The sequence below is a fragment of the Fistularia commersonii genome, chromosome 26 (assembly GCF_037954325.1).
Source record: "Fistularia commersonii isolate RoL2024-O1a breed Wild chromosome 26, RoL_Fcom_v1.0, whole genome shotgun sequence".
Lineage (NCBI taxonomy): Eukaryota > Metazoa > Chordata > Actinopteri > Syngnathiformes > Fistulariidae > Fistularia > Fistularia commersonii.
Genome location: NC_141309.1, coordinates 10817624 through 10828748, shown reverse-complemented (window position 1 = coordinate 10828748; position 11125 = coordinate 10817624). Strand labels below are relative to the sequence as shown.

At 36.0% G+C, this 11125-nt stretch overlaps 1 protein-coding gene across 6 annotated transcripts in view; it reads right to left on the bottom strand.

The window, feature by feature from the left end:
• Positions 1–1795: 1795 nt before the first annotated feature.
• The window catches only part of adrb3a (adrenoceptor beta 3a), a 38385-nt gene continuing 29055 nt past the window's right edge, over positions 1796–11125 (bottom strand). For 3 of the 6 annotated variants that reach the window (XR_015108788.1, XR_015108789.1, XM_086173703.1), the window contains one exon: positions 1796–5332. Coding sequence is in view for 2 of the 6 variants with exons in the window: in XM_086173703.1 (XP_086029829.1) it covers positions 5281–5332 (52 nt within the window). In the remaining 4 variants the exon portion in view is untranslated. Of the gene's footprint in view, positions 5333–8071; positions 8178–11125 lie in introns of those variants that run through there. The other 3 variants (XR_015108787.1, XM_086173704.1, XR_015108790.1) reach the window with 3 other exon arrangements.

Here is an 11125-nt window from a genome sequence, read left to right as displayed (position 1 = left end):
TAAGTGGCAAATTTGTCCCTGTCTATAAAGTAACCTAGTAACCTTTTCATGCACCAGGAATAATGTGAAGAATTACCTCTGTTATTATCATTAACATGTGATGGAAGACTGGCTAGATTTAATCAACCCAAACAGTATCATCAGTCTTTTGCACCACTCAGGAATGTCATAAATCCACTAATAGTCCATTCTGTTTGCAACATTATGTTTTTATTTATATCTGATTGGCTGGTTTAGCACTATAAAAGACAGCAACCAAATAGAAAACTAAGATTGTTATGCCATGATTGCTATCTTGCCTAAAGTCACAGTTTTTATAGCAGCATTCAATAAAAGCACCAGATCACAAGACACGACTGGTCCTCACCGGAATCTGAGAGTCACTGCCTCCCAGCCCAGCTGTGAAAATTTTCCACTGCCCCATGTATCATATTGCCAAGTAATTACTGTGGTCCTAAAGTCTAACATCTGCCAGACCTGCACCTTTGACTTCAGGTCAAGAGGAGACTGCCCAGAGGGCACTGCAAAGGGAGAAAAACGGGTTTCCCCTGCAGAACTTCAGCATGTCTAATGAAACAGATACTGTTTCACACTAAGCAACAATTTAGTCTTTAGAAAAATACTTAGTGAGGGAGTCTGCAAATTAAAATAATTGTTGTGTGTTCAACTGCTCAAATGCAGTGAAACACTGAAAAGCCTGTAAAACAGATGGAAATTAAATATATATTTTTAAAAACTGTTATGAATAGTATGACTATTATGTCCTAAAGTAAACGTATCACAAAGAAATAAACCTGTAAATAAGGTTGACGGTATTGGGATTAATTGGTATAGCTTGGCTTCACAGGATGTCTGTGGTGAAAAATATTTAGCAAATAATGATAGGAAGGCTGTTCTGCAGGAAAAGTGCCGTATCCCGACAACTACAAAGTGCAAAATGCATAAAATCCCAGAAAACTCAATTTACAATGTAAGCACAGGTCTTACTGGATTTTTAAACTCAACCCTATATAGCTCCTAAGAGCTGAAATGAAATATATGAAGTCCATTTTTGGTGTTTCCTGTCATTTTCCTGTCCTATTTTTATCCTCGAATAGCTCTCCAGAGGAAGATAGAGTTTGCTTTATTTTAATATTTATTTATTCATTTTATGAAACTTCATTGCTGCTGGGATTAGGAGTGTATCCCCGTGGTTTTATTGCCCTCTTGATTCTCAGTAAAATGTAAACAGACAATATGCTGACAACATGCTGTGAATTACTTATACTGAAAATGGTGACCTCTGATTGGGCAAAATGGATCTGCCTGAAAAGTGAAAATTTGAGCTCAGCAGTCAATGTAAGATCATTACCCTTAATCCTAAACTTATGCTTACCATCTCAACATTAATTCTCACAATTCCATAATGATCCTCAAGCTATTTTTATTCTGGTTTATTCATCTGTTCATATATTGTATGACTCATAATGTAAATAGTTCTCAAAATATTTAAACAATCTGATGCAATTAAAGACCCCACCCCATTGTATTGTTCTGTAAGGCCAAAATAGTAATTCATTAAAAAGAAGATTTGTTAGAATTAATATGAATGATTTTGAAATATCCCAAGTAATATGAATGCGACAAGCCTGAATAGCCATAACACAATATATTTTCCCGACTTTAAGGGTTGGTGGGAACAGATGACCATACTATTTACATGACGTTTTCTTTTGCTCGACTGGTTCTGTACCTCTTTTTTCTTTTGTTTGTGTTCCCATGATCTATGCTAATGAACGCACTTTATTTTCAATTGTTTTCTTTTTCCAACTTATCTTTTCAATATTAATATCACCTCAAATTATTTTAATTTTGCCTTAAATTTCTTGTAGTGTTTTTTGGAATGAACCATGATCTAATCTTGCTATGATAAACATTGTAACAGGAATCAGCTGATAAGCTTGTAGCCTTACTTCAGACAGGATAATAGTTTCCATGTTGAGTTGTTGTGGCTTTTCACTGGATGACATTTCAAGACTTATACAGTTTCCCTGGCAGAGATAATGCTAGTTGCCGTTTGTTTTTAAACGTCTTGCACTCTTCTCTAGGTTTATTTATTAAAGTCCATAATCTTGTAAAGTCCCGTTCAAAAAAACAACACAATGTTAACTCAAAAAACAGCCAAGCCTATGATGGTGGGGGTTCTGGTGGGCGAGGCCTCTTAAAGCGGGGGCCATAGTTGTGTTTTCATACAGCAGGACGTTTTGCCTTGCACTGAAAAGTAAAATGAGGGCTTGAAATCAAAGTGAGATTAGGATTTTGTCATACATTGCGTGAAACATCATCTACAACTGAAGAAAAAATTTGTGAACACTTCCATTGAGCATGAGAGTTCTTTACCCCTGTGTTACAGCTTGTCCAAATGTCAATAATGTGTGTGAGAAGTCAGCATTCGGGAGAACCAACTCTGCTGTTAAAGCTTCTGGCAGTGATTGCTATCTGCTAAACTGGACTTGGGCTAAATCACCAGAAAACACACTTCAATTCAGCCAATCAGCAGCAAGGGGACATCTGGGCTGGATTATCTATTTTCAAAAAAAAGGACCTTGGCAGAGTCACTAAGTTATTAAGACAACAAGACTTTTTGCATTTACAGATTACGTGTAAATTTGCCACAAATATGTATTCATATCAATGTGACCCTCCTTTTGCCAGCAGACATTATCTTAGACCCCGACGCACCATAAGGGTTAGGCGTAAACCAGGCATCGCGGTCGCCTAAAAAAACGCCTAACGTCTGCACTGTATTGATTCAGTACTTCAAGCTCAAACTGTGGCAATATAATGACAACTCCTTCCTGCAGACAATACAAGTATACAAATTACTTTACTCTGGCCGATTGTTCTGTTTGGGTTGTTTTGTTCTAAGTGGAGCATCACTCCGACCAGTGAGGGGAATTGTGGACTTTTGAGTCATTGTTCAATAATGATTAATGCATTAAAATTTTTAGCAAAAATAATAATTCAAATAAGTAAGTCATGAATAGACCTCTGTAAACAGAAGTGTGTTTGTTCCTTACACAGCTTCTGCCCTATATGTTTTACATGTTTTTACAAGTAAGTTCGCTTGCAGGCACTACACCAAGCCCCCACTCCACCCCTCCTTAGATGACGAGCATCAAATTAATAGGTTATGGTTATGAATCGTATTGAAATTTTTATAAATTGAGTGAACAATAAAGAGCAACTAACCTTGAGACAGCTACAGAAGGGAGAAAACTCAAATACAGACCAAAAACCTCAAAATTCAACCCCAGCAGTAAAATTGCACATGCAACTAGTTTTTGATATTTTATTTGTCAATGCAAAACATGTAGGTAAAGATTCACGACATGTGTCCTAAAATGACAAACTAATAGATGAGCCATATGAGAAGAACACTGCTGTAGTGTTTCCCCACGTGTATTATTGTCTGCATCATACTGAAGCCATTTACCAGACAATGAGAGGAAGGGAATGCTTGTCAGCCAAGAGTGTTTTACTGCTATATTTGCCAGCAGTTTAAAATATGTTATATTGCACAATTTCACAAAGTCGACTGGAAATTTCTATGACGTGTGTTTACAGAAGATGTCAACAGACAATACATCTCAAAAATGAGATTTATGGTATGATTTAACATAGATTTGGGCATTGAAACCCCACAAGAAGGAGTTTTTAACTTGTTTCAAAGCATTCTTAATATAACAATGATGCCGTGACATGACCTGCTTAAGAAAACTTGTGAGCATTAGCTAAAGGACTGGAAAATTGTTGAAAAAAATTTCAATGTCTCACGGGATCTGTTTGGGGGGACTGAGCATTCATCCAAATTAAATTTATGAATCATGCTTAGGCGGGATGAATGAATTGAAAATGATAATCAAATGATAATAAATGACGTGTTTTTTTTAGGGAGGTGTTTTCTCGTTGTCAAACGCAGTCCAAGAATTTCTACATGATTACTGGCAGGATATACAACACGCTCGAGGCTTGGTCAAGTTAACCTGTTTTTGAAATAGGACATTTACGTCTGCAAAAGAGCTCAAATACTTCTGTCCACAGGGGAACCAACGTCAAATTGAAACTCCTTATTGTTGCTACAAGGAAACTAATGATTAAGTAGACACAGAGTTCAACCTCAAAAAAGAAACATAAAAGCTGATAACAGAGCTGATTCAGTTTACTTAATGTCCTAAAAACCTTTTGAAAATGAAATCAAGTTTTTTGTCATTATGAAAAAACATTCCGACCAGAATTTTGCCAGACAACGCTTATTTTCTGTTGGATTTTCTGTTTATCAAAAACGATTTTGGGAAGTAGCGTAAGGCAAAGTCTTAGGGGAGGTGCAGGTGACACAAAAGCATCAGGGTTTGTTTTTATTCCAATGATAGATATATTTTCCTGGCCTCGAATACCAATGAGACATTATGTGTGAACTATGTTCTGAAGGTGCAGATGGTTTACTTTGTATTCAGCAAGGTTCACTGACTGTTTGAGGCTACAGCAACAGCTTTAATACCTGTGAGATTTAAAGTGTGATGCCTGTTTGTTGACAGACTTGTGACAACATCACATTAGTTTGCAGAGTTACAGACTGTGGCTTTAAAATGGCCATGCAATGGTGTCAAAGCCAAAATCTTAAAGGATTAAGGCTTATCTAAGGTCATTTTGTAGTCATTTGCAATTGTTATAAAAGCTTTCCTTTCTTCTTTTCATTAAAACAAAAGTACTTATTAAAACGAATGCTTTTGTTTTCCTCAGTAGGTAACCCTGCAACAAAACTACTTACTTTTAATGGCAGAAATAATGTTACAAGATACTTTTAAATATGACATTACCCAACACTTAACATAAATAATTTAAGATAATATAATGTATAAAATAACTTTGATTCTTTTCTTTTGTAAACCTTGGGTTCGCTACATCGACTCTATGTCACGGTTTACTGGTTTGCTTTTAAAGACTTGAAACATTCTCCTACACAGGAACAGAATCTACAGCAAACAGTATATCGAGGACATGTGCGGTTTCCACGTGTCACCTGATGCCAACCAGTGTCCATTTCTTTTCCATAGAGAAGACCGTGCACTCGCTTTTCTTGCTCAGACCAGACCGTATCATCTGTTATTTCCTATCAGTCCAGTCTGCTCACCGTTGTGAGTCTGTCTGACTGCGGCTCTTTCTCCTCCTCAGGGTAAGGTCCACCACAGCTTGGTTCTACCCTTTGTAGGATTCACAGTAATTGCTGAAGACATTGTTTCAGTAGCTTAATATTTCACAGTTCTCATCCATTTTTTCCTGTAAAGTAAAGCTGAAAACAGAAGAACACATAAATCATTAATTTTTTCATTTCATTTTTTCCATTACATGTAACAATATAGTGCATCTTTTAAGTACATTACAACTCTCTGGGTGGTTCACCTCACAGACTGGATACATATTTGATGACTTGAGCCATTTTAAAGAGCTTGGGTTCATTCTTAGATAAGACATTGGAAATTTGGGAATTTTTATGAAATTGTGATCGCATAAAACAGAATATTTTTTCGGGGGCTATCACTGTTAAATTTATTTGTAACATAACAGCGTTACAGATCTGAGTCACTGAATGTTATATCAACACAATGCAGTCACACACATTTAAATCAACAAGTTCTTCTATTTGGCACATCTATACCAAATAAAAAATTATTACATTTAATTTGACGGCAATACACGAAGAGTCCCATTCAGAAAGTTCCAATTATTTATTTTTTAACTTATGAGAAAAATATCGAATTTAAATTTTGCCATTGACATGTGGGTTAAATGTCAATATTATATCACTTTCTAACATATTATGGATGAAACAGACACTTGTATAATATATTGTATAAACACTATGAAATGCAAAATAACCCTTTTGTTACAAATATAGAAAAAGCAACTTATCTGTAACTTTTTTAACTATAATTGTTATTTTTGCAATATTTTTTGTCCCTTTTTCATGCTTCTAGATCATTTTGCTAATGTTTTTTTTTTTTAACTGATTATTATTTATTTAAATGTAGACTGATTTTTGTTTTACCTTATCAATGTCAACATGGCAAAACATTTATTTCCTCGGAATGGCGTTTGATTTCTAAAAGTGTTATTGGTTCATGCTTTAGAAAAATAGCTTATTGTTGCTGGATAAGAAAATGCTTTATACTTGTACGTACGCACCTGTCAAACCCTGTATGGCACATTTGTATCAATTTGTATCAGACAAACAACAACAACAATAACAACATTATTTTGCAAGTTATGTGTTAATGTTGTTGAGGTGAAATAAGTGTTTCAGCATTTCTGCCTCATTCCCCTTTGTCCTAAGCTTTTTTCAATTTTACAATTATTATTTTTTTTTATTTACAGTGAGACTTTTGTTTTTCTTTGAATTCTCCAAAGCTTTCTCTTGAGTGTGTCGCTTTTCCCCAACGCGACAGGAATCTGGATGGTATCGCTGTCGCAGTACATGTCTCCACAGGAAGACATGAACTGCCTACACCTCTGAGAAATTTCAGCGCATATGAAAACAAACATGCAGAGAAACACCACCACGGCCCTTGCAGAATTCACATATGTTGAATGAATATCAAATGAAAATTCTACCTTTTAATAAGTAGTTTTTTAAAGTGTTTTAGCTTCTTTCTTAAATATCTTCACTTTAAGATTTTATTGTTAAGGCTATAGTAATCAAAAGTACAGAAATCACATACAATATTGAATGCAAATTGACCCTGCTCAGTTTTAAATTCATTCATAACTTTATCCCTACAAACATGAATTTAGAACATTATGTAATGGCAATATTTTACATGTCACCAGACTTACAAATTCAATTAAAGGCGAGGGAAACATCTGCTACTTATTTGAATGCATAGATAGATCATATGATCAGCTTAAGTTGGTCATGATTATTTTTTACATATTTTTCATTGGGGGACAAAGGTTTTCCTTTGTAAGATGTTTTCAAACCTCAAAAGTGTTGTTTCAAGTGTTCAATGCTGCTTATTTGAGGCTGAATTTGAAAGGGAGCTTTGGAAGTGTCCCGCTGGCTTCCTTGTTATGTGTTATCATGCTGTTATCCCACTGATCCCTAAACATAACATGAAGTAATGCTTGGGTTAAAACTTCATGACATGTTGAGATGCTTAAAAACCATTTGCTCATCTTTAATCAAACTCCGTATTGCTGCAAAAGCCTGGGCCATTATGAATTAAAAATCTTAATAATCTACATCTGCAAAAGGTAGTGCCACCCATTTGCCAATCACTGGCTATGACTGACCATAAATATTTTTTGCCCCCCCTGAGTGTTGCATGACTCAATAGGAAAGACTGTTAGTGTTTGTCATATTATCCTCCCCATTAATACTACGCTGAGCTAAACTTAACACATTAACACAGAGCTTCCTTTTACCAGTATAAACTTGAGCAGCTTCAACGTAAGCGTGATTCTTTTTATATTAGCTTTGGCCTAATGGATATAAACTAATGTGACTAGAATATTTACACAATCAATTTGAGTAATGATCCACTTTCAGTGACAGCGGTGAGTCAGTATTTATATTGATTCTTCACCATCTGTCCAGGCTTTGTGTGATCTGTTCACGTGTGCGTTTAATTTAGCCACACTGAAACAGTGAAAGATTAAATGTCAACAAATACAATCATATGCCATATATATCTGTTTTATGGTTGCCAAATATGACATGAACTCACAAACATATGACCATAGAATCCACTTTCAAAAGTAAATTGAGGCAAACATCTAGGACTGCATTTGTACTTTCAACTATTGCACATAACCTGGTTCTTGGTTCTTCAATTTTCCAAGGTTGTAAAAATATTTGTCCACTCTTACCGAAAATTCTTACTTTAGTTTTTTGGTGACACTGCAAATGTGTTTATTCACAAAATAATAATTCTTATTTTTTAAAAAGATGACACAGATGTAGATATTGACTATCATCAGCTGTGTCTTTGTTTAAGCTTGTCATAGCAAAGGGTTTCTATAGTTTTGAACTGACCTGAAGGATCCTGGGATACCAAGACATGGATTACTTGGATCGCTCCTGCATCTTCCTGTTTTGTGCCAAAAACCAAACATAAACTGAGAATGATGTCTAGGAGACTCTACCAATATAAAAAAAAAAAAAATGTTTTAAAGAAAGTTTGTTGTCATCAGGTTTCTGATCAGTTCTACAAGTGATCCATTTCACCCCAAAGAATTTAGTTTCAATTTTAATTTCTGTCCGATGTGTAAAAATGTCATACTAATGTATGTTGATGTGTTACAAAACAAGTACACCAAAGCGGCCACAGTGGAATGGTCGATTAAACTAATTACCAACTAGACGCTTAACTGAATGGGTGATTATTTTGGGGGCCAGAAAAACAGCTCAAAAACTTGATGGTTTAGAAATGAAAGTTTAACCAAATTGAAGAATTAAAAACCTGAAATTAAAACAGCACTAGGATCAGCAACATTATATGGGTGAAAACATTACAGAAGTTTGTCAGTGGGCGTTGCATGGTTTTGGTAACTACTTTTTTCATACGAGCATGTGCAAAATGGTTGCAGATCTCCTTTCACTGGAAGAAGCTGTAGTCTTCCACCCATTATCTAACGCTTTTCCTGCAGTCCGGGTTGTGGGGATGCTGGAGCCAATCCCAGTTGTCATTGGACGAGAGGCGGGGAACATCCTAGACTGGTCGCAGTCAATTGCAGGGCAACATATGGACAAAACCATTCATTCAACCATCTGGGCATTTTTTCCAATTAACCTTCTGCATGTAATTGTACCATAAGAGAAAAACGGAGAAAACACAGGTAGAGCATGCAAACTCCACAGAGAAAGGCCCCCTGTGGGAATCAAACCAGGGTCCATTGTGCTGCGGAACTGCTAACCACTATGCCCTTTTGCCACCTAGCGATAGAAGTATCAATCATAAATAATAGTAAAACTCAAAGCTCTTTTCCAGCTCATCTAGTCTGTTATTATGTGACAGTACTGTATTTTATGGCTTATCTCAGAGAAGGCGGATGGCTAAAGAACTGTGCAAACAGGAATCAGGAATCGAGTTAAATAATTATCATACGCATATTAAAAACTAATGGAGAAGCAGTTTGAGTGGCAAAATACTTGATGTAAACTCTGGAAAACAAGTGAACCTGTATTAAACCGCATGAAAGGTTGTACGGATCCCTCCACATCTACTTTAATGACAATTATTTAGTGATCATGATCGATGGGTAGAAAATGCTATTATGCAGATTAGTGAGGAATTGCACTTGCCATTTTAAATGTGCATATGTGGCCGAGTCTGAGGGCTGCAGTAGAAGGTGATAAGGGCAGCGGGGATAAGCCTGCATATATTTCTGTGAAAACAAAGCAACTATTGATAATTGCCAGTCTGGATCATGGAGTACGCTGAGTCTTCCCTGGTAACCATTCATGTCAGTGATTTTACGCAGCCTTATCAGGTCTGGGATACATCAACGCCTGACTTAACTGACCATACAATTGTACAGTTCCAGGTTTTAAAATGAAAAAGTCGACAAATTTGATCTATTATGTTGCTTGTTAATATATACACAACAATATGTGAACAACTGTGAGCTTCAGACAACGGAAGATGCTATGATGGAACTAAAGCATCAACAGTCAACAAGATACAAAACGGAGTTTTTGCAACATTAAACCCACCCATTACAGTCAGTGGGAATGGCTGGACTCATTTACTTCGGTATCACCGTTCAAAATCCAGTGTGAACCCACTCAGCCGTAACCTCAAATGATTTATTACAGAACACACCAGACTCCTTTTAAGGAGGACTTTTATGTAGTCCTAAATGTCATGGCTACTGATTATGCCTGTTCAAATTCCACTGGGATATATACTGTAAAACAGAAGAAGAAATAATCTTTTGGTATTTAGGGGAAATATGTTTATGTCTAGTCATCACTAGTAGCAGATTCATGAGAATCAGACCACAAACGAAGAGCAGAGTTATTCCTGTAATTCCTGTGGGATTTGAATTATGACTTGTATATCATAAGAGAGATATACATCCGAGACTTAATCGGATGGTTTGAATGCTCATAAGCATGACCGAAATCAAATGTGTTAATATCTGAAAGTATGCAGCTTCAAATTCAACCTGCATAATAACCTGCATTGAACTCTGACACTGTCATGTTGTGACAACAACTATTATATTTTAGTTGTTGACTCATTTGTTATCAGAACCATGGTTAGAGTAAGGTACATATTTTCGCTTCAGTATTTCAACTGTAATTCATAATATAAACTGATACTGAGAGCTATAATCTAATAAAATTAGGATATTTTGAAATTATGAATATTTTTTACATTTGCCTTATTTTTGTTTTTTACATTTTGTTTGCTCTTATTTGTTGTCATATTAAAGAAAGTATAGAACTGACAAGGCATTGTCCTTGTACAACTACTCAAATAACTATGTGCATTCTCTGGCTGACCTGCACATTCAGATAATAATGGATTGAACATTCTGCTGTCTTACCCCAGTTAACCTATTCTCACCGACTTTCCATTGGCTGTCCGCCTGTCATGTTTTGAGGGGAAATGTTGTGCATATGTGATAAAGATTTATCTCCTGCAGGGAGTGTTGGGCAGGGCAGGCTGAGGCACACAGACAAGCAGAGAGTGACATTAATATGCTCAAACTTCCTCAAATTGACTATGCAGTTCTCAGAATCAGCATGTTTAGCGCTGCTGTTTTACAGCTTTCCTGATACAATACATTTGAGATACCTCATCTACTGTTACAGCATGAAGTCTCTGCAGTATCACAGGGTTTTGAAAAATATGTGGAAAATAGTTAATTTTCTACAGTGACTTCTGGCAGTGTACAGATACAACTTTCAAGCCTGAACTGAAACATCTGCGAAGATCCGACTATTAAGTTTAAGTTTATATTTTGAAATATCAATACACCCTAACAGCAGCTGATAATTTAAAACGGATTCATTTTCAGTACAGTTCCTCTCACCCCATTTAACATCAGGACGGCAAGACACTGATGTGTACAAATGGCA